At 44.4% G+C, this 24,722-nt stretch overlaps 2 protein-coding genes across 3 annotated transcripts in view; one reads left to right on the forward strand and one right to left on the reverse strand.

The window, feature by feature from the left end:
• The window catches only part of EFHC2 (EF-hand domain containing 2), a 200,531-nt gene that overhangs the window by 122,519 nt on the left and 53,290 nt on the right, over positions 1–24,722 (reverse strand). For both annotated transcript variants that reach the window (XM_053202258.1, XM_053202257.1), the window contains exon 3: positions 1,423–1,573. In XM_053202258.1, coding sequence (XP_053058233.1) covers positions 1,423–1,573 — 151 coding nt within the window. The remainder of the gene's footprint in view (positions 1–1,422; positions 1,574–24,722) is intronic.
• On the forward strand, positions 20,053–22,869 carry LOC106972754 (putative deoxyribonuclease TATDN2). Its single transcript, XM_053202259.1, has one exon. It carries the CDS (start codon positions 20,819–20,821, stop codon positions 22,640–22,642), a length of 1,824 nt encoding a protein of 607 aa, XP_053058234.1. The 5' UTR covers positions 20,053–20,818; the 3' UTR covers positions 22,643–22,869.

Consider the following 24,722-nt stretch of genomic DNA (forward strand, 5'->3'; position numbering starts at 1 on the left):
AGAAAATTATTATTCTTACTGTCCTGAATTCTGACCCCCCCCCCAGGTCATATCCTTGAGGATACAGAAAATTAGGTCGTCCTTCCTCCCCATGGCAGCCCTTCAGATTCCTGAATTCACCAGGCACACCCGAATCTTCCCTTTACAGACAAATATCCCTTTTCACTATTCTGCCTTACACATGACAACTTTTCAGGCCTTTTACCACCGTGGTTGCTGCCCCCTGAAGGCATCCAGATCTCAGCACTGTCCCAGGTGAAGGACTCCTAGCACAAGAAGAAATCAGTCACCTCCCTTGATCTCCACCCTACTCTTAATAATGCAGTTTAGGATTAACTCCTCTGGTGGCCACATCACAGAGTTAACTGGCTGAGATGGAGTATGGATAAAGAGGACTGGTACGTGGGGGAGGGGAGGGGTGAAGGAACAACGACCCTCTGCGGAAGAGCCATCAGAGTATGTAGTTAACAGGGATGAGGAGGAAGAGAGAGTGGTTAAAGCAAATGGCTGTGAATTCGAGAAAGAAGAGAGAGAGGTGCCTCGTGGGGGGGGTGGTGCGGGGCGCAGTCGGTTAAGCATCTGACTCTTGATTTCAGCTCAGGTCATGATCTCAGGGCTCAGGAGTTCAAGCTCCACATCAGGATCCACGCTGACCATGCCGAGACTACTCGGGACTCTCTCCACCTCTCTCTCTCTCTCTCTCTCTCTCTCTCTCTCTCTGCCCCTCCCCTGCTCACAGGTGCTTGCGGGCTCTCAAAGGATGAGATAAGCACTTAAAGGAAAGAGAAAGGAAGAAAGAAGAGAGAATACAAATCTGGAAGCGACAGTGGACGAGTCTCCTCTCTTCTCCTTGAAAGTGTTGTGAAGAAGTAATATGATCATAGTAAAGAGACTGAAGACACAGGAGGGTTTACTCATACTGGAGCAGCATGGGAAAGAAAACTAATATACCATACAAGAGCAAGACAAAGGGCCCATGCTGAGGTTGGGGGTGGGAGGGGGCGGAGTAGAAAGCCAGTAAGTCACCATCAATAACCGCAGGCCAATGGCATGTTCATATTCGCAGTCACCAACAAGTCAGACACCGAAGCAGTATATGGCGCCTTTTAAAAAGCCAGAGACGGGGGTGGGGCACCTGGGTGGCTCAGGCGGTCGAGCGTCCGACTTCGGCTCAGGTCACGATCTCGCGGTTCGTGGGTTCGGGCCCCACGTCGGGCTCTGTGCTGACAGCTCGGAGCCTGGGGCCTGCTTCGGAGTCTCTGTCCCCCCCCCCCCCCGCCCCTCCCCCACTCATGCTCGGTCTCTCTCTGTCTCTCAAAAGTGAATAAAGATTAAAAAAAATATATAAAAACCTAGAGAAGGGCAGCATATAAAGGTGGGAGTTACAAGTCAGAGAACCGTAACTCTGCTTTCAATAGGTACCTTGAGGCAGTCCGCTATTTTTCACCTCTGGTTCATTTACTTGAATTGTGTCATCTTCGAGGTAGAAGAGGATTTTATAGCGTCTTATTCTATACTTTTCTTGAGTTTTATCAGGCAATTCATCTTCTAAATAGGCATCAAAAGATAATACCTGTTGGGATCATAATTAGAAGCTAAGAAATGGCAAGAAAATTTTCATCAAAACTGAGAGTCAATACGGCTAGTGCTTATATACTTGCTGTTGATGTAAAGCGAACGTGGAGAGTTTCACCAAGACATTCCACACATCAGCTCTGCGAACAGATATGCAATCTAGGTTACCATATACAAAGCCTGTATTTTCATCACTGTCTGGTTAGGATAAGGAAACGATACCCAAGCAACAAATCCATCATTCAGCTCTGCTATAAGCTGAAGTACTATCTGTCAGATTTCGCAGTGGGATTCTATATGTAAGTTACAGTAGTCCCCCCCCCACCCCCGCCCCCCACACCGTATCCATGGCTTCGCTTTCTGCAGTTTCAGTGGCCCGCGGTCAGTTGGGTCCAGAGGTAGATGATCCTCCTTCCGCCCCGTGCTCAGGTCAACGGGAGCCCACCACTGCATCACGATGCCTACATCGCCCACCTCACTTCATCTCATCACGTGCGTCTTACCATCTCGCATCATCGTAAGAAGGCCGAGTACAGCACGATGAGGTATTGTGAGAGCCCGCGTTCGTGTAACTTATTACAGTATATTGTTAAAATTGTTCTATTATTACGTATTGTTGTTGATCTCTTACGGTGCTTAATTTACAAATTAAACTTTATCATAGGTATGTCACGTGTGTACACGGAAAAAAAAAAACCCACTACATATGGTTGAGTGCTAACTGTGGTTTCAGGCATCCACTGGGGGTCTTGGAACATGTACCCTACGGGCAAGGCTGGGGGGAATACTATGTAGACAAACTAATATTTTTTCTGAATATTCTTTCAATAGGAAGATGTGAAATTCTTACAGTGCACCGGAAATCCCACCTTAAACTTCTCCAGGAACTTCAAAGAGCCTAGCTCAATGCCAACCAGTCTCATCTTACACTGTGTATGTGTTGGTGCGGGGGTCCCCTCCCTAAGGAATGTGGTGAGAAAAGACCTCAAGATAAGGGAAGGCAACCTGGCTATGTGCGTACGTGACATTCCTCACGACTCTGTATGTCTGTACATGACATTCCTCATGACCCTGTAACGTGAGACCCTCCCCCCCCCGCCCCCGCCAATCAGACTGTATGTCTATATGTTACCCATATATGGAGACAAAGAAGTAGAAAACGCATAAAATGCTACACCACGCGGCATTCAGGGCTCAGTCTTTCAGGTACAAACCCTCTGAGCCCATGCCGGCAAGATCAAAATTGCTTCCTGGAAAGAAAAGCCTCAGTGTCACGACTTTCTGTGCGAGCATCCTGCTACAACGTGGGGAGGGGAGTGCTGGAGAGGGACTCAGGTGGGAGAGGTGGATTCTATAGTACTTACTGTAAAAATCAGGGATCGTCAAAAATGCTCTTGAAAATTCCTTAACCATTCTGGAACACTGGGCCTCTCGGTAAGTATAACACAGCCCATTTTTCTTCCATGATGAAGCAGACAAATGACTGCCTCTTCAGCTGAAGGCCCATTGAAATACCTTCCTTATTAGGCTCAGGTGCCATGTTGTACGAACAATACGTCTGTTTAACCCTTGGAATCACTCTCAACGTGGCAACCTGATCACACACGGAGGAAGACGTGGTCACTGAGGACAACTGAGGGGCCAGGAGATTCAGGCTACCATTTCAAGCTTGCCCTGGGACACGTGCTCCTTGAGAGCTCAATTTTAATATTCCCTCCGGTCTCAAGTTAATTGTGTATATGATGTGACAGTGTGGTAATCCAACATGGACAATATGATATGTACGACTGAGTCTGTTAGGTGCAATCTACCCTTCTAAAGGTGGTCAGTTACTCTAATTAGGAATATATGTTCCGGGAGAGTTTAGCAAATTTTTATCAGAAGCCCACACTTCAGAAGTGGCTGACAAAATGTCTCAGTAGCTTATCTTTGATCAACACAAGACACTTTGCTCATTACCGTAAAGGATGTTAGAGAGGAACTGTAGTGAGTTAAGTGATTCTATTCAAAATGAATGGATCCTTTGCAAGTATTGCCGAGGCACTGTCTTTACTGGAACAAGTTCTAGAAATCTAGTGTACCTGGAGATCTCCAACCTTTCAAAATGGCACCTTTGGCTCCATTCCAGAATGGTCCTATGTTCAACTGCTTTCCTGGAAAATTCACCTGGCCTGCCTCCAGTTAGAAGGTTAGCTAAACTCACTTCTAGAATACGGTCATATTTGTGTTGATTGAACATTTCTGGTAAGATGCTGTTGGACGGGTATAGGGTTTCCTTCTGGGGTGATGCAAATGTCTTAGAATTGGAAGTGACGGTTATGCAACACTGTAAATATACTAGATGGCACTAAATTGCACCCTTTAAATGGGCTAATGGTTAGGGCATGTGGGTGGCTCAGTCAGCTAAGCACCCAACTTCAGCTCAGGTCATGATCTCGCGGTTCGTGGGTTCAAGCCCTGCATCAGGCTCTCTGCTGTCAACACAGAGCCTGCTTCAGATCCTCTGTCCCCCTCTCTCTGTCCCTCCCTTACCCCTGCACGCACACACTCTCCCTCTCAAAAATAAACATTAAGAAATATAAAATAAGTATTTTATAAATATTTATTATATATATAATTTTATATTATATTATATATTATTATATATTATATTATATATATGTTATATATTATTATATATATTATTATATATTATATATTATTATATATTATAATATATATTATATATATTACATAACATATATTATATATAAGTATATATAAACTTATTTATTATATAATTTATTATTTATTACATGAATATAAAATATATATAATTTATTTATTTTATAAATATATTTGTATTTGTATAAATATATATTTATTATATTTATATTTATATATATTATAAATATGTTTATAAAATATATTTATTATATAAATATAAAATATATAAAATATGCTATATAATTTTATATAAATATAAAAATAAACATTTAGAAAAATAATAAAAATAAGATGGTTAATGGTTAGTTTTATGTTATGTCAATTTTACTTCAAAACAAAGATGTTGGACATTGAGGGGCAGTTAAGATGGGGGAGAATGAGGGGGACAGGGATTTTCCATCTGTGCCCCTGAAACACGGCTGTATTGAGGTCAGACCAGTTGGAATACCCAGGAAACAGATCTGCAGAGGGGCAGAAGGCTCTCTACAGTTGGAGGGAGACAGACTGGCAGGATTGAGCTGTGAGTATGTGACTTGGGGGAGAGAAAACGGCGGAACTATGGAGGGGAAAGAACCCTTTCTGTGGACAGACATAAGGTAGCGAAAGAGAGAGGGGTTGGGCACTGAGTTAGCACAAGAGGAAAACCTCTCCAGACCACAGACCGGGGAAGGAGAAGTACAGAGAGTGCCAGTTATGTTTTGCAAACAGCCTTTGGAGCTGAAACTCAGAGGCTTTGAAAGTGCAGGACTTTCTCTGGAGAGGAGCTGAGGTGCACACTTCTGGGGAGGAGGGAGCTGGCCCCAGAGTGCATAGTGTGGTGTAGACATCTCTGGGGCACACTGGGAGAGAACATTCCCCTTCCTGGAGTACCCTGGGAAGAGGGTTCATTGCCTCCCCAAGGACAGAAGGCCCTGCAGACGCCAGCCAAAGGCCTTTCATCAGCAGGGCAGAGTGGTTCTAAACCAGAATGGGGTCCCGTATCTCAGGGGTTCTGAAACCCAGCCGAGAGCCAAATGGAAGGCGCAGGAGAACTGTGACACGGTGCCTGCTGGCTGCCCTCCCTATTTTGTGACAGCTACCTGAACGCCATGGTGTGAGACACCCAGTCTGGGGAGAAGAGACTGGGGTGATGCCATTTTTCCCCGCAACACCAACATGGTAGGACTTCAGGAAGCAGCACAGCGCCCCCCAGTGGAGGTGGGACAGGCTTACGCCAAACCCAGCCCTTCCGGGCCTGGGAACTGCTTATTTACTGGAGTGACACCGGCTGACCCAACACTGCCGACCTCTCCTCCATACCAGCACAGCCACCACCCCCCAAGAACCTAAAGACGACTCGTTCTTTTTCTTTCTTCCCTCTTTTTTTTCTTTCGAAACCAGGCTCATAGTTTCTGATTTGGTCTTTGTCAATTCTCATTATATACATATATATATATTTTTTTTTTTATCCTATTCTGTCTCCATGTTTTCTCTTTCTTCTTTATTTCTCTTTCTCTTTCTCTGGAATTAGCCCTATAGGTATTTGATTCTCTTTTGTTTTCTTTCCTCCTCTTTCTCTTTTCTCTCTTTATGGAATCAGGCTCCATACACACATACCTTTTTTTTTTCTTTTTTTTTTCTATTCCAGGGTTACTTCAACAAACAAATCAAAGCACACCTAGTTAAAGGTCCAACCACCACCACTACGAGCAAGGAGGAGGTCTGCAGAGGACCGAACAGTGGGAAAGAGCAGCCAAAAACGCAACGACAGAATGCACACAACATACATCAGAAACACTTCCTGGAGTCCCAGACCGTGGACTGTGCAGGACCTCTTTTTAATACGGTGGTACTCACAGGTGCAGGACACATAATGAGCCTTTACAACACGCAAAAGACGAAAACTTAGCCAAGACAACAAGACGGGAATTCTCCCCAAAAGAAAGTTCAAAAAGAAATCACAGCCAGAGAATTGTTGAAAACAGATACAAACAAGATACCTGAATAAGAATTTGGAGTAACAGTCATAAGACTAATAGCTGGGCCTGAAAAAAGCAAAGAAGACACCAAAGAAACCCTTGCTGCAGAGGTCAAAGACCTAAGAACTAGTCATGATGAATTAAAAAATACTATAACTTAGAGGCAAAATAAACTAGATACAGTGACAGTGAGGATGGAAGAAGCAGAAGAGGGAATAGGTGAAACAGAAGATAAAATCATGGAAAATAATGAAGCTAGAAAAAAAGAGGGAAAAGAAATTATTAGATCACAAGGGGAGAATTAGAGAACTAAGTGATTCCATGAAACAAAACAGTATCTGTATCCTAGGAGTCCCAGAAGAAGAGCGAGAAAAAGGGGCAGAAGGTTTATGTGAACAAATTATAGCTGAGAACTTCCCTAATCTGGGGAAGGAAAACAGGCATCTAAGTCCAAAGGGCACAGATAACTCCTGTCAAAATCCGTAAAAACGGATCAACATGATGACACATTATAGTGAAACTGGCAAAATACAAAGATAAAGAGAGAATTCTGAAAGGAGTTAGAGACAAAAGGTCCTTAACCTACAAGGGTGGACACATAAAGTTAGTAGCAGACCTGTCCCGTGAAACTTGGCAGGCTAGAAGGGAGTAGCAGGAAATATTCAATGTGCTGAATAGGAAAAATATGCAGCCACGAATCCTTTATCCAGCAAGGCCGTCATTCAGAATAAAAGAGAAGGATTTTCCCAAACAAAAACTAAAGGAGTTAATAATGACCACTAAACCAGCCCCGTAAGAAATTCGAAGGGGTCTTTCTCAGTGGAAAGCAGCAAAGACTACAAAGGACCAGAGAACATCAACACCAACAAGAAATCTACAGAGAACACAATGGCACTAAATTCAAATCTTTCATAATCACTCTGAATGTAAATGGACTAAATGCCCCACTCAGAAGACGTAGGTTATCAGAATGTAAAAAAAAAAATAAGATCCATCTATATGTTGCTATAAGAGACTCATTTTAGATCTGAGGACACCTGCAGATTGAAAGTGAGGGGATAGAGAACCATCTATCATGATAATGGACAGCAAAAGAAAGCTGGAGTAGCCATACTTATATCAGACAAACGAGACTTTAACACAAAGACTGTAACAAGAAATGCAAAAGGGCATTATATCATAATTAAGGGGTCTATCCATCAAGAAGAACTACCAATTGTAAACATTTATGCCCTCAACTTAAAACACCCAAATAGATAAATCAATCACAAACATAAGCAAAGTTATTGATAATAGTACCATAATTGTAGGAGACTGTAATACTCCACTTAAGAGCAACGGACACATCATCTAAGCAGAAAATCAACAAGGAAACAATGGCTCTGAATGACACATTGGACCAGATGGACTTAACAGATATATTCAGAACATTTCATCCTAAAGCAGCAGAATGCACATTCTTCTTGAGTGCACATGGAACATTCTCCAGAATAGACCACATATTGTATCACAAAACAGCCCTCAACAGGTACAAAAAGACAGAGATCATACCATGCATATTTTCAGATCACAACACTATGAAACTTGAAGTCAACCACAAGAAAAAATTTAGAAAGCCCTCAAATACATGGAGGTTACAGAACATCCTACTAAAGAATGAACGGGTTAACGAGGAAATAAAAGAAGAAATTTTAAAAATACAAGGAAACAAATGAAAATGAAAACACGACAGTCCATACCCTTTGGGATGTAGCAAAGGCAGTCCTAAGAGGAAAATACATTGCAATTCAGGCCTATCTCAAGAAGCAAGAAAGGTCCCAAATACACAACACAAACTTGCACCTGAAGGAGCTAGAAAAGGAACAGCAAATAAAGCCCAAAGCCAGCAGAAGAAGGGAAATAATAAAGATTGGAACAGGAATAAATGATACAGAATCCAAAAATACAGTAAAACAGATCAGTGAAGGAGCACTTGGGTGGCTCAGTCGATTAGGCATTTGACTTCGGCTCAGGTCATGATCTCACTGTTCGTAGGTATGAGCCCCTTGTCAGGCTCTGTGCTGACAGCTCTGAGCCTGGATCCTGCTTCAGATTCTGTGTCTCCCTCTCTCTCTGCCCCTCCCCAGCTCATGCTCTCTCTCTTTCTCAAAAATAAACAAACTTTGAAAAAAATTAAAAACAGCAGAACAGATCAATGAAACTAAGAGCTGGTGTTTTGAAAGAATAAACAAAATTGATAAGCCCCTAGCCAGATTTATCAAAAAGAAAAGAGAAAGGGCCCAAATAGACAAAATCCCGAACAAAAGAAGAGAGATCACAACCAATACCCCAGAAATACAAACAATTATAAGAGAATCCTATGAAAAATGATATGCTAACAAACTGGACAATCTGGAAGAAATGGACAAATCCCTAGACTGTCACACACTACCATCACTCAAATGGGAAGAAATAGAAAATTTGAACAGGCCCATAACCAGGAAAGAAATTGAATCAGTTATCAAAAATCTCCTCAAAAATAAGAGTCCTGGGCCAGATGGCTTCCCAGGGGAAGTCTACCAGACAATTTAATGAAGAGTTAATAACTATTCTTCTCAAACTGTTCCAGAGAATAGAAATGGAAGGAAAGCTTCCAAACTCAATTCTATGAAGCCAGCATTACCTTGAGTCCAAAACCAGATAAAGACTCCAGTATAAAGAAAAATTCCAGGCCAATATCTCCGACGAACATGGATGCAAAAATTCTCAACAAGATACTAGCAAATTGAATTCAATAGTATATTAAAATAATAATTCATCGTGATCAAGTGGGATTCATTGCTGGGCTGCAGGGCTGGTTCAATATTCGCACATCAATCAACGTGATACATCACATTAACAGAAGAAAGGATAGAACCATATGATCCTGTCAATCGGTGCAAAAAAAGCATTTGACAAAATACAGCATCCTTTCTTAATAAAAACCCTCAAGACAGTCGGGATAGAAGGAACATATATTAACATCGTACAAGCCATGTATAAAAGGCCCACAGATACTATCATCCCCAATGGGGAAAAACTGAGGGCTTTCCCATGACGTCAGGAACATGACAGGGATGTCCACTCTCACCACTGTTCAACATAGTATGGCAAGTCCTAGCCTCAGCAATCAGACAACAAAAAGCTGTAATCATCAAGACAGTATGGTATTGGCACAAAAACAGATACATAGATCAACAGAATGGGAGAAGCTATTTGCAAATGACATATCAGATAAAGGGTTAGTATCCAAAATCTATGAAGAACTTACCACACTCAACACCTAAAAAAACAAGAAATGCAGCGAAGAAATAAGACATGAACAGACGCTTTGCCAAAGAAGACGCATCCAGATGGCCAACAGACACATGAAAAGATGCTCATCACTCCTCATCAGGGAAATACAAATCAAAACCACACTGAGATACCACCCCACACCTGTCAGAATGGCCAACACGAACAACTCAGGCAACGACAGATGTTGGCGAGGACGCAGAGAACGTGGATCTCTTTTGCATTGTTGGTGGGAATGCAAGCTGGTGCAGCCGCTCTGGAAAACAGTGCGGAGGTTCCTCAAAAAAATTAAAAATAGAACTACCCTATGACCCAGCAATAGCACTACTAGGAATTTATCCAAAAGATACAAAAATGCTGATTCAAAGTGGTACACACACCCCAACGTTTATAGCAGTGCTGTCAACTATAGCCAAATTATGGAAAGAGCCTAAATGTCCATCGACTGAAAAATAGGGAAAGAAGTGATGTGTGTATATACATATACGTATGTGTATATATACGTACATATATATGTACGTATATATACACATACGTATATATGTATACGTATATATACATAGAGAGAGAGGGAGGAGAGAGAGAGAGAGAGGGAGGGGGGAGGGGGAGAGAGAGAGAGAGAGAGAGAGAGAATACTACTCAGCAATGAAAAGGAATGAAATCTTGCCATTTGCAACAACATGGATGGAACTGGAGAGTATTATGCTAAGTGAAACAAGTCAGAGAGAGATATATGATTTCACTCATATGTAGGATTTAAGAAACACAACAGATGAACATGAGGGAAGGGAAGGAAAATTAAGATAAAAGCAGAGAAGCAAACCATAAAAGACTCTTAAATACAGAGAACAAACTGAGGGTTGCTGGAGGGCGTGGGGGGAATGGGTTAAGTGGGTGATGGGAATCAAGGAGGGCATTTTTAGAGATGAGCACTGGGTATCATATTTAAGAGATGAATCACTGGGTTCTACTCCTGAAGCCAAAACTACACAGGATGTTATCTAATGTGAATTTAAATTAAAAAGAAAGTTAAAAACAAAAAGATGTTGGACACTGAATTGAGGTTGACATACTAAAGCGGTAAATTCTAGGCATGCCCGGGTGGCTCTGTCAGTTAAGCATCCGACTTCAGCTCAAGTCATGATCTCCCAGTTCATGGGTTGGAGCCCCACGTCGGGCTCTGGTGCTGACAGCTCAGAGCCTGGAGCCTGCTTGGGATTCTGTCTCCCTCTCTCGCTCTCTGCCCCTCCCCCACTTGTGCTCACTCGCTCTCAAAAAGAAACTTAAAATGGTAAATTCTGTGTTATATGGACTACATCTCAATAGAAAAAAAAAAAAAAAAGGAAAGGGGAAAACGATGTCGGAAGACCCAGAAGGACAAGAGAGCTGGAGTTTCGTTGAGCTTCCAGTAAAGGTAGGGAGAGGGGGCAGAATATGCCGCCCCAGAAGGTACCACTTTGGATATGTGGAGTATTTGGACCCGAAAACAACTGGGTTCCAGCAGACTCGGGGAGAATTTTTTACCTGTCCCTTACCTGCCTACGAGAAGTTAGATAGGGACCCTGTACCAGGAAGGGAGCCATTACCAGAGAGAACTTTTCTATCAGGAAGACATATTGGCATGGCATGGTAAATATTCGCTGACCAGACATTCGTGCTCCACATCTTCCCATCAAACGGCTTCCTCCTCTTTGAAGTCTCAGACCCCTACACCCTTTTCCTTAGCTCTGGATAGAATGTCAGTCTCAATTATCTGATCACCTCTGTGTCTTAGTGGGGCTCCCAGAGGTATGTAAGTAAATTTGTGTTTCTCCTGTTCATCTGTCTTATGGCAATTTAATTAGACCAGCCAAAGAACCTAGAGGGGAAGAAGGGCAACGTTTTCTGCCCCTTCAGGATTCAATCTGAAACTTTTTTTTTTTTTTTGGCTTTGTAGTTGGGTATGAAAGCATGGCGATATAAAATTCATCACTCTCACCTACCTCTGTGCATTGACTGCTATCGGTAGGAGTTTGTGACTGAGCAAAGGGACACAGACCAGTTGACCACACGTCATTTATGTAATCATTGAATATCGGGCAAATAATACATTACAAGAGAATGAAGGATGCTAAATAAAAATGAAGAGAAAAGAAAAGATAGTATTTTAGGCCGGGCTTCAATAGGAGAGGGAGAGACTGATAGGTCATGTTCTGGTCCTCTGAGACTCCAGCATGCAAGTGAAGGACAGTAGAATTCGTCACTCCAAAATATGCCTCTTTGGTATAAGAACTATTTTAGAGTGGCTTTTGTTGTTGTTGTTGTTTGCGTTTGTGGGGTTTTGGTCTTTTGTTTTTACACACAGCAAACACAGGAGTACCTCTGGAAATAGAGAAGTTACCTTTCTGGAAGACATGTACCTGTATAAGGGAAATCTCCATTTGTAAGGGCATCCAAAGAGATCTCTAGAACTTCTTATCACTGGAGAAGACAACAACTTAAACCTGCATAACAACCTCACTTTAACAGCACCTTTCCTGGGGCGCCTGGGTGGCTCAGTTGGTTAAGCGGCCAACTTCGGCTCAGGTCATGATCTCGCGGTCCGTGAGTTCAAGCCCCGCGTCGGGCTCTTTGCTGACAGCTCAGAGCCTGGAGCCTGTTTCAGATTCTGCACATCCCTCTCTCTGACTCTCCCCTGTTCATGCTCTGTCTCTCCCCGTCTCAAAAATAAATAAAAAAACGTTAAAAAATTAAATAAATAAATAACAGCGCCTTTCCTGGTAACCTTCCAACGGAGTCCCCACCCCAAACACCTTTTATCTTTTAGCTGGAGGTGGTATTTAAGGTGGTGGCTTGGGACATTTGGGGGAGTTACTCAGTCTTCCTGGGTCTCTCCCACATATGCATTTTATTAAGCTTCTGTTTGTGTTCCTCCCGTTCGTCTTTTTTATTACGGCGGGATCTCAGCTGAGAATCTAGACCCGTCCTATTTTCCTCCCCTGCAAAAGGTAGGGAGCAAGTCAGAGTGGTAGAGACAGAAAGACAGAAAAGGAAGAGAGAAAAATGTCACCTGTAGCAAAGTAGAATACAAGGGAAGAGCCACCAGATAGACCAAAAGTGATCTCACAAAGATAAAAGACTTAATCACAAAGGAACCTGAGGTACCAGAGGATCCAAAGAGAATGTCCTAAAATGAAAACTGCCAGAAATAACAATTCATGGAAACGTAATTATGATACAAGCTTTCATCATAATTGATGACGTCCAACAAAGATTAGATAAATAAGGTCCTAGAGGATGTAAATGGGTAAATGGCTGTAGTCGTCTTGAAAATGGGATGTAAATATCATTCGGCAGGGACATGTGATCTTTAGTTCCGCAGCAGGCTTCTGCCAGCCCTACTGTGTTATACAAGGTTACCTGCCCGATCCCCGAGGCATTTTGAACAGTTGAGGCTAGCCTACAGGATATAAAATCTGAAACCAATTAGCTTTAAAAAATAGAGAGCGTGGGATTTCTTCATTATAAAGGAACATTTTTAATTGGTTAGTATTCCTGAAATTAGCATCGTCTTACAATTATAAAGGCAAAAGAAACTGGAAGCCTTCAGTTTGATGGAAGGTGTGAATGTAGCCTTGTGGGGAAGGAGTTAATCCTATTTTCATGTCAATTGAGCTATTTACTTTGCATGCGCGTCCCGAAGAGCTGGAGTTTAACATCGATTTGGATTCCTAATTTCCACTTTAAATTGTTTTCAAAATGATTACTGTCTGACACATGAAATAATTGTGTGCAGAAGACTGTCCATCACGGGCTAGGCAATGCAATCCTGAGACAAAAGCAAAAGCAAAATCTCCCTGAATAAATCTGAGAATGGTGCGACCGATGCATGAGTCATCAAGTCTGTATTTCTCAGAAACTAAATAGCTAAGTGTCCAAAATTTACAGCCGGATTTTCTAGAGATGCTGTCGGGACAGACATGAAAGTCCAGTAATATTCAATGAGGCTCAACATTCTATAGAGAGATCAGCATCACTAACGTAAGTTTTAAATGTTTAGGTTCTAAAGAAGAAAGTATATGTGACCGCTAAGGATCAATGCATACAATTACAAGGGGGTAGACAATACAAATTTCTGTACATTTTAATTTTTTTAAATGTTTTTATTTACTTTTGAGACAGAGAGAGACAGAGCATGAGGAGGGGAGGAGCAGAGAGGGGAAGACACAGAATCTGAAGCGGGCTCCAGGCTCTGAGCTGCCAGCACTGAGCCCGACGCGAGACTCGAACTCACGGAGAGTGAGATCATGACCTGAGCTGAAGTCGGACGCTCAAGCGACTGAGCCACCCAGGCGCCCCCAAATTTCTGTACATTTAATGTGGTGTTGTTGATCCTCCCTGAAAAAGCTGTTAAGTCAGTGATTTCTTTTATGAATACAGAGTCCTAGACTTAAGAAAATAAACCATAGGAGAGTTTCTATCGCATATATAGAGGATGGCTCCCCTATTCGTGACAATTGTACAGTTCCAGAAATTTATCACGCGAAGGGGAGCAGAACGTGACATCCCAAAATACTCTTCTTTGGCATAAGAGTTACCTCGAACTGATTCTTTTTAAGAAACAGCTGACCTAGGAGAAGCTCTGAAATCCAAGTAAAAGTGACCGTTTTGGTTTTTGTTTCTAAGGTGTTTTTTTTTTTTTTAAATAAAAGTTTGTTTATTTTGAGAGAGACAGAAACAGTGCAAGTAGGGGAGGGGCAGAGAGACGGGGGGGGGGGGGGGGGGGAGAGAATCCCACGCAGGATCTGTGCTATCAGCACAGAGCCCGATGCAGGGCTTGAACCCAGAAAACCGTGAGATCAGGACCTGAGTCGAAACCAAGAGTGAGATGCTGAACCATCTGAGCCACTCAGGTGCCCCTAAGGTTTTTATTTATTTATTTTGAGAGAGAGAGAGGGGAGGGGGGCAGAGAGAGAGGGAGTGAGACAGAATCCCAAGCAGCCTCTGCACCATCAGCCCGGAACCCGACGCAAGATTCGAACCCACAGACCGTGAGATCATGACCTGAACCTAAATCGAGAGTGGGACACTCACAGACGAAGCCAGAAGCCACGCCACCCCGGTGCCTCAAAAGTGACCCTTTTGTACGAGCCATTTACATGTATAAGGGAAATCTCCATTTCCAAGGGTGTCTCCCTCACTGTACCAAGAAGAGGAGGGATGACCAAATACCTCTAGAAACTCTTATCAATGGAGAAGGCAGTGACTTAAATCTGCATAACAACCCTACCCTTGTTTACTATGCTTTTCCTAGTCCCCCACCCCCCCACAAGTGGCTCCCCCACTCCCAATAACCTCTTTGGTCTTTAGCTGGAGATAGTATTTAAGGTGATGGTTTTGGCCATTTGTGGGAGTTCCTCAAGTTTTCTTGGGTCTCTCCCATGTATACAGGAGGTATACAAGTTATTAAACTTCTGCTTGTATTTCTCTTGTTAATCTGTCTTTCATCATAGGGGCATCTTAGCCAAGCACCTACAAGGGTAAAGGGAAAATGATTTTTCCTCCCCTACACAGGCTAATTCACAAAAAATTCTAATAAATTGAAAACACATAAAGTATACAAGTTCCAGTCATTAATCACAAAGCAATACAACTAGAAATGTTATTATGTAACTATAAACAAAAATTCTCACTAATAATTATTGTATTGTAATTAAAAGTAAACTTGAAAATACAAAACATGAGTATAGAATTAAAGATGTACAAACCTATAAAATGTTGGTAAAGTGATAATCTTGGGTGAATTACTGGATTTAGATTACTACCTAAGAGAATTTAGAGTTAAAGAGGGCTTACTCGGTTCATTGTTCTAACTCAGCTATCTTCAGGCTTGGCTCTGCTTTAGGAGCCAAGAAAAAAAGAAAGCGAGAGAGAGAGAGAGAGAGAGAGAGAGAGAGAGAGGAAGAGAGGAAGAGAAAGAGAGAAAGAAAAGAGAAAGAAAGGGAAAGAGGGAGGGAGGGAGGAAGAATGACAGAATGAAAGAGACAAAGAAAGGGGAAAAAAAATGAAGAAGAAAAAGAAAAGGAAGAAAACAAAGCCCAGGCCCAATGAATCAGAATCATGTGGGGTGTTGGGGGGGGGGGCCCTGGGTGGCTCAGTCAGGCGTCCGACTTCAGTTCAGGACATGATCCCCCAGTTCATGAGTTCGAGCCTGACTTCAGGCTCTGCACTGACAGCTCAGAGCCTGGGGCCTGCTTCACATTCTGTCTCCTTCTGTCTCTGTCCCTCCCTCTCCCCAGCTTGTGCTCTTTCTCTCTGTCTCTCAAAAATAAATAAAAACGCTTAAAAAAACTTAAAAGGGGTTCCTGGGTGGCTCAGTCTGTTAAATGTCCTACTTCAGCTCAGGTCATGATCTCCCAGTTCGTGAGTTCCAGCCCTGCCTTGGGCTCTGCGCTGACAGCTCGGGGCCTAAAGCCTGCTTCAGATTCTGTGTCTCCCTCTCTCTCTGCCCCTCCCCTCCTCCCCAAATGCATAAGCATTAAAAAGAAAAAAAATTTTTTTTAAAAAAGAATTATGGGGGCAGGTAATGATGAGAACAAAGGCAAAAGAAAGGTAGATAAAATTGAATTTCTTTACAATCTGCAGCCTGCGGACAAATACAGGCAGAGCAACATTCCTCAAGGAACTCACCATGGCCTTGATGTTAATGCTTTGCTAGAGGCAAAAAGCAACCTTAACTTAACAATAGCCAGACCTCCAGGATGCGGTAAGTCTTCTATACTATGAAAACCCTTTGGGAAACTTCCTTTATCTCTGCCCCTCCCCACTTAAAAAAGTATATAATCAATTGTTCCTCCCTGTCCCAGTGCAGATCTTCCGGACTCAGGGTCCTGTCCCCGAGCTTTCATAAAAACACCTTTTTGCACATAAAACGTCTCAAGAAGTCTTTACTGCCGGCTCACTCGCCACCCACATCACATCAGGTAAGAGGGGCGTTCGTATTTTTTCTTAAAGCTCTCCCAAGTAATTCTGAAATGCAGCCAAGAGTTTTGACTGAGTGAGCAATAAATTGAGCAAAAATTTCTGAAAGCGGGAAAATCTGTCATAAGGAAAACAAGTAGAAAGCAAAAAGGATAAAAGCATAAATAGGAGAATTTGAAAGGAGAAAAACAACCGTAATAAACAAATCCAAGACTTTCTTTAATACACAGGTAAGAGTCTAGCAAAGATAAGAAAGTAGGAAGTCAGAAGTGAGTTACCGCAGGACACAGAAATGTAATAAATTACAAGACATAAATAATCTTAACATAATAAATCATGCAAGCTTTGACGAAAACAAATTTTAAAACCACAATTAAGTGATTTTTGTAATAACTGTGAATTATCAAACTACAATGAATAAACTAATAACCGAGTAAGCAGTGGAAAAAATTACCCAAGAACTGTCTCTACAAAAGGCTCCGATGGGGATGATTTACTATCGGGTTCTTTCAAACTTTTCACGGACGAGAAAACTGCCATATTATGGAACTCGCTCGATACCAAAAAAAGATGGAAAGCCACGAAGTGAATTCTAATGCCTGATAGACATAACATTTAAAAGTAAACTATGGAGCCCTAGTCCTCATCCCCCTCCCCCGGAGAATCCCCTGCAGAGCCTTTTAAATTCCTGATGCTTGGGCCACATCCACACCAAGGCACGTATGAAATCAGAACCTTCAGAGTGGACCCAAGCATCACTGATTTTTAAAGCTCCCCGGGGTGACTGGAGTGTGCAAGCCAAGGTTGAGAACCGCCTCAGACAATTTCACGATTTGAGATTTAAAATACAAGCCAACAATTCAATAGCCTGTAACCATCATATGCCCACCTGCACAAAAGGCAGCATTCTCCTCACAGATGCAAAGACAAATACGTAATGATCTCATGCTGTTTCCAACCATACACATTTGTATTTATTTATTTTTTTAATGTTTGTTTTTAAGAGACAGAGAGCGTGAGCAGGGGAGGGGCAGAGAGAGAGGGAGACACAGAATCCGAAGCAGGCTCGGATCTGAGCTGTTAGCACAGAGCCCGACACGGGGCTCGAGCCCACTGTTGTGAGATCATGACCGCAGCCAAAAATCAAGACACTTAACGGACTGAGCCACCCAGGTGCCCCATAATTATTGTCTTTATTGTCATTACTGTCAAAGAGACAATACTTTGAAGAAAGAAGACTGCCCTCTGATGAATCCTGCTATCTTTATCCAGCTAGAAATCAGTCAAAATGGGGGCAGGTCCGGGTGCTATTATTGTTTCAATTACTCTTACTGCTTACAATTTATAACCGACCGAGTCACCCAGGCCCCCCCTTTACCACATACACCTTCAAATCCAAGAGTAATTCCTTAATAAGATTGAAAAGCATCTGCTCTAAAACAACAGCCTAAATATCCAGCACTATAGTTAAGTAAACCATGCATCTACTACAAGCAGGAACAGAACAAAATTGCCCCTCCTGGCAACGTTATTGAATACCGTTTTGAGGAGTTCTGGGCAACGTTAAGAAGGTATGAAATAAAAATATTCACAAGAAAGAGACAAAAAAAGTATTACAGGCTGATACAATAATGGCATAAGCAAAAGCTGAGAAACTATAAAGAAAGGATTTCAGTATAACCACAACTGAATCAAAACTATTCTTATGTACCAGCAATAACCAGCTGAAAATATAGTGGGAGGGAATAGTTATGTTCACAATAGAATAAAAAAATAACCAAACACTTAAAAATAGTTGTCATGAAAACTCTGGGACCCAGATGAAACTCTAAAAACACTTGCTAGAAAATACAGGCGAACTTGACTAACAGGTGGGGCGTATTCTGGGTAAGCAGACTGAAATAACATAGTTCAGGTTCACTGGTGCTTTGGAAGAATTTGAAAAAAACAATAATTCTACGTCCACCTGATGAAAGAAACAAGTCTGCCTATTAAATCATAAAAATTAAAGGTAATGTAGGGGAGCTAACCCTCCCAGATTTTATACATTACTATAATACAATGCTTCAATTATCAAAATAGTGTACCACCACAGTAGTAAGAAACAGAATGATGTGAAAAACAAAAATGGGTCTGGAAATAAACACTATTACATGTAGAAATTTAAAACGTGAAGAGGCAGTCACATATCAATAGGTGAAAAAAGTACTAACTTGGAATAGCATCAAGGTACATCCCAACCTGAAACAAATTATAACCCAAAATATATACCAGACGGGTTATCAGCTTAAATATAGCAAATCAACACCCTTTACCCATCCCCCAAATATACGTGCGCGTGTCAAAGCCTTGAAAGGGAGGATGACCGTTCTAGGCTTAGGAGAAAAAGAAAATTATGAAAGAAAAAAACCAGAACTTAACTATAAAAACACAAGTGATCACTTCAACGGACTAAAATGTAAATAAAAAACATGCTAAGCAAAAAATTCTAATAGGAGTTTAATTTATAAAGATCTGTTTTAATTAACTTTTAAAAGACCCTGTAAGAAGAAATGAAAAGAGAGCTTCAAGTTTACCAGAAGGTCACTACATAAAAGAAAAATGTTTCTGCTAAGAAATCGTCAGCTAAGAGCGGATTAAAAATCACAGGCAGCGGTTTTGTTTCTCCTATTAAATGGACCTGGTGGGATTTTTCATCACAGATGGGATTTTAAACTACTACTATGCTTCTAGGACAATGGGGTGCTATGAGGAGCCATGTTTAAATTCCTATACTTCTCAGGAACTCCATTTCTGGGCATGTAGCCCAAAGAAACAAACCAAAATACGAAGAAACATATGTGCAGAGATGTTCTTTGCAGCGGGTTGTTTTTTTTTTTTAATAGAAAAAAAACTAGCCCGAGGGAACGTAAAAAATTAACAGAAAGGGAAGCGTTCGGTAAATTATGGCACATCTATGTACTCTGTGGAATATTACGAAGGCACTAGTATGAAGTTTTCAAAAATTATACAGCAGGAAGGAAAATACTTCAGATACGCAGAAACGTTGAGCGGAAAAAAACCACAGAACTGAAAATGGTAACATACCATAATTACGACTATGCTTTTTTAAAGCACGTATACTTAAACATGTTTTAAAAACTATGTTTTTCCAAAAAGAACGGCGGGGGTGGGGGAGGGGAGACAAACAGCAAGCCATGGTGGTAGTTCCTGCAGAACCCTAGCGGGGCAGCACGGCGGAAGAGTCAACTGGGGACGGGGGACAACTTACACAAGGCGGTGGTGGAAGACCGGCAGCTTGTTGGGGGAGGGGTGATGAGTACTTCCGGGGGCCAAGGCTAGTGGGGGGGGCCTTGTTGGGGGGTGAGTACTTCCGGGGGCCGAGGCTAGTGGGTGGAGGGGAGCCTCATTGGGGAGGGTACTTCCGGGGGCCGAGGCTAGTGGGGGGAGCCTCATTGGGGAGGGTGAGTACTTGCGGGGGCCGAGGCTAGTGGGTGGGGGGAACCTTGTTGGGGGGGGTGAGTGCTTCCGGTGGCCGAGGCTACTGGATGCGGGGAGCCTCCGCGTCCGCTCCGGTGCTGGGTTCGAACCTAGCCACACCTTTGGCGGCCTGGACCTCTGGGCCCCGGGCCCGGCTCAGACACACCTCTGTGTGGTCCCTGGAGCCCCTTGCGGTCTTTTCGAGGGTTTTGACATCTCGCGCTCCAAACCTAATAGAAGAGCTCTACGACCCCGGAAGCGCTTCTACGCCCACGCCCGGAAGTAGCGAAAAAGAAAGTGCGCAGTAATCTCGGAAGCGCGCCACGCGGCCCCGATGCCACGCCGGGGCTTTTGCGAAACCTGCGGTTGTCGCCATTTGCCACGGCGCCTTGGAATCCAAAGCCATCGTGGAACTTGGTCCTCCCTGGACACGGCAAACTGTGACGGGTGGCTGAAAGAATCGGGCAAGGCCCCAAAGAGGCCAGAGCGGCACTCAGGTAGGGCCCCCCCCCGGTAAATGCAGGGGCCCCTGGGAGCCCGCTGACGTGTCCCGTCTAGCCGGCCACTTCGTAACGACGCCTCACGTTCTGGAGAGGCCAGCGCCCTGCAAGTGCCTGAGAACACAGAAAAAGGACTTGCAGCGCCTTTGAGTTGCAGTTTTTCCCGGAGCGCGTCCTGCCAGGGAAATTCCTCCCCACCGTGCCGCCATTGCAGGTGTGGGTGCAGCCTTTAAAGACTGATTGCAGGGAGCGTTCGGGGCTCCTTTGGTTGGCGGAATCCCCTTAGCCCCAACCCATCGGCACGCTGTTAAACCCCTTCTGGGAGAAATGGCTTCTCTAGAGGATGCCCGCTGCCTTGGGGGTAAGATCCCTATCCAGAGCTCCTCAGACTCTGAACCTGCAGCCAGAGCTGAGGGACAACACAGGGAGGCCGCGGACTCAAACAAGGTCAAGGGAAAGAGTGCTACGTTGCACGACCCGACCTCTTCTTCCAATTACATGAAGGCTCTCCAGGGCATCCTGGGAAAATTCATACCAAAAGGACAGCCCTCCCGGGGTGCAAAACCGAGCACGAGCGAGCATCCCGAAACCGGGGGAGAAACCGCCAGGATTGTCACCTCTGCTCCTCGGGAAATGCAAGCGTTGACCCCAGTGGTTAGAGAGGAGGAGAAGATGCTGATAGAGGTCAACAGTTCGGGTGACAGGAAAGTGATCATCAGTCCTCCGGAGAAACCCAGCAAGAAGCCCCCGGACAACCAGATGGTGGTCGTTTTTGAAAAGGGCTCCCCAGGCCTCCAGTATCTAGACAGACGTAACTCTTATCCAGAATTCCAGCAGTACAAAGAAAGGGATACAGTGGCCGAGCGCCCCTCTCCGGCCAGTCTCTTGTCTATGGATGAGCTGGCTGCAATGGGACTCTCTCAGAGGCCAGTCTCCCTGAGTGTCGCCAGAGCCCTGCAGCCTTCATCCTTCGCCGCTAACCCGGTCGTGTACCGGCCTCCCGTGTACATGGGTCCTCCTCTCAACTACGCCGGCTACCGCGGCAACATCCTCCAGGCTTCCCACTACGCCCCCATGGGCAACAGCAGCAACGTCCCCCAGGCCGTGAAGAACTGGGGAGGCTTCGGCGGTTACGCCCCCACGTCAGAAGTGTGCTCACCGAACTGGCCCCGAGACTGGGAGCCGTCAGGAGAAGATCTGGCCCTGAATTTCCATGTGGTTCGCTTCCCCAGAAGCTCAGGGGAGAGCCGGGAGAGGATGACCGTCCTGGCGGGGATACCATCACACTCTTGTGCAGGTTGTGCAGCTGGTTCCCCGCCAGGGAGCCCCTGGAAGGGAAGCCTGGGTTTCATCGACACCCACTGTCACTTGGACTTGCTCTTCTCCAAGATGTCTTTCCAAGGGTCCTTTAAGAAGTTCACGGAAACGTATAGGCAGTCCTTCCCGAAGGAATTTCAGGGCTGCATCTCTGATTTCTGTGATCCTCGCACACTGAAGGATGGCATGTGGGAAGATCTTCTGAAGGAGGATCTGGTCTGGGGGGCCTTTGGCTGTCACCCCCATTTCGCACGTTACTACAACGAGACTCAGGAGAGAAACATCCTGCAGGCCTTAAGACACCCCAGGGCCGTGGCGCTTGGAGAAGTGGGTCTGGATTACTCGTACAAGTGCACCACCCCTGTCCAGCAGCAGCAGAAGGTATTTGAGAGGCAGCTGCAGCTGGCCGTGTCCCTGAACAAGCCCTTGGTGATCCACTGCCGGGAGGCTGACCAAGACCTGCTGGCCATCATGAAACGATACGTGCCTCCTGACTACAAGATCCATAGGCACTGCTTCACTGGCAGTTACCTGCTCGTTGAGCCCCTCTTGAAGCACTTCCCTAACATGTCTGTGGGTTTCACAGCGGTCCTGACTTACTCTTCGGCCTGGGAGACCCGGGATGCCCTGACGCATATCCCACTGGACAGAATCGTCGTGGAAACGGATGCTCCCTATTTCCTGCCTCGGGGGGTTCCCAAAAGCCTTTGCCAGTATGCCCACCCGGGCCTGGCCCTGTACACGGTTCGAGAGATCGCCAGAATCAAAGGTCAGCCGCTCACCCAAATCTTGGCCTCCTTGCGTGAGAACACCAACTACATCTACAGTATTTAAGCAAGGAGGGAGTGGTCAGGCGTCTTCCAGAAAAGGGAGACCAGCGGCCTGACAGCACAGACTTGATGTGAACTCTGCCTGCGTCTCGAGGTCAAGAGGTGTTCCAGAAGCCCACTAGAACAGAAAAAAAAAGACCGTGGCGGACTGTTTTCTTCAAAACCTCTTCGTAAGACTTCTCCTTGTGACTGGTGGGATGGGGTGCAGGATGGGTAGGGGGAGCTACCCTCAATGTGGTTTACCAGGGTTTTTCCTCCCGGCCAAATTGTGCCACGACGGACAGTAAGAAAAGAAAGCGTTCCATAGGGTACAAGTTGGCTAAATCCAACTGCCTGTTCTCTGCATCCTGGAGCTTTGAGTGGTTGCTGCATAAAGTCACCCTCCTACTGGTCTTTAAAAAACACAGAACAAACAAAAAAGGAATGTGGGAGTTTCAAAGGGAGCCCGGTGATTTGTTCTGTGGGTTCCCAAAACGTAGTTGTTGTCATAGGACTTCTCTAACCCGTACGGTTTGTCGTTAAATTCATCACTCAGTGACTGCGACTTGCAGTCTCTTGTTTCTAAAGATAAGCCAACACTAGCATTTCATCTCAAAGGCCATGGATTTAGGTAAAAATTAGCCCATGAATAGGCAGAACGGGCTGGTGGGGGGCGGGGGGGGCCGGCAGGTTCTCCGTGGAGGCACTTCGAGCCACGACGGGAGCCGGGTCAGTTGAATCTTGGAACAGCGCCGAGATGAGTTTTGCATCTGAACTGAACTCCCAAAGCTTGTGTGATTCCAAATCTCTTCACGGAACCAGTATATTAATAGCAACTGCTATTCAGATTGCTCTGACTGTTAACAAGGCCCAACTGTATACCACTCAGAAATACTGTTTTCCTGGAGGACAGAAACAGAGGAGCTTTAGCTTCCCACTTGGCAAACAGCCGTCCTCCCGGAGAAATTTGCAGGAACTCCCATTTTAGGAAAATATTGGAGTTCTGAAACTTAGTTCTGCCAGCCAAAACACACACCTAAATCCAAGAGTCCCATTATCGGATGAGAAGGGCCATTTTACTTTATTTTTTTAACGTTTGTTTATTTTTGAGTGCGAGCAAGTTGGGGAGGGGCAGAGGGAGAGAGAGAGTCCCAAGTCAGGGCAGAGCCCGACGTGGGGCTTCCAACCCCACATCCTGTGACACCGTGACCTGAGCTGGAATCAAGAGTCGGATGTTTAACAGACGGAGCCACCCAGGCGCCCCAAGGAGTGCCATCCATTTTAAAGACGGAAAATTTCTTTTATTCTCAAAAACGGACTTGATGAAAACGGGCCCAGCGTTCGCTAGACTTCTCTGGGTTCCTGTGTGTCCTTTTATCTGGATCCCAGAAAAATCTGCTGGCTCCCCCTCTGGTCCTCAGCTCAAAAGTCTCCTCCACAGGGAAGCCCTCCCTGACCACCAAATACATAATGCTCCCCTCACCTGGGAGGAAAAAACTCCCTGGCTTACTGTTTGGCTTTCATCATACCACTTGGCACAGGCTGGATTGTGTTGTTAGTCTGCCTGTGCGTTCATTGGTTCTCCTCCCCACTAGGTTTAGAAGCTTGCCGTTCATCACGCCCGATGAACACACACCTTGTACATACACCCTTTGTTAGAACAGTATCTGGAACGGTGCAGGCCCTCAGCAAAGACTTAACGTGGGAGTTACTGTCTCCCTGGATGGGATAAGAGACGTCACTGACGCCTGGGAGTTCAGTGACAGTATTTTGTGCAGGAGCGGGGGCGGGGGCCAGATAGTAGGGAGAGCACAGAGAAATAAACCACTATCTCTAGCGTGCTCTTTAAAAGGCGAGGCAAAAGAATTGACGGGCGGCGATACTCTGTTTCCATTCTGTTTCCACGTCCTCCGGAGTAAGAGACTGTTAAATAGAGAGGGTCGAACCCTGCCAGGACCTTGATAGTTCATGTTTCTGTAAATAACCCTGAATGTATCATAGATTTTTCTTTTCCCTCTTTGCTGCGGATCCAGGTTTTTTTTTGAGAAGAAGGAAGCGGAAGTGTAAGAAAGCTGTTAAGAGCTTTACTTTTCTTTAGGAGAACA

Source organism: Acinonyx jubatus, chromosome X (assembly GCF_027475565.1).
Source record: "Acinonyx jubatus isolate Ajub_Pintada_27869175 chromosome X, VMU_Ajub_asm_v1.0, whole genome shotgun sequence".
NCBI classification, from domain to species: Eukaryota; Metazoa; Chordata; class Mammalia; order Carnivora; family Felidae; genus Acinonyx; species Acinonyx jubatus.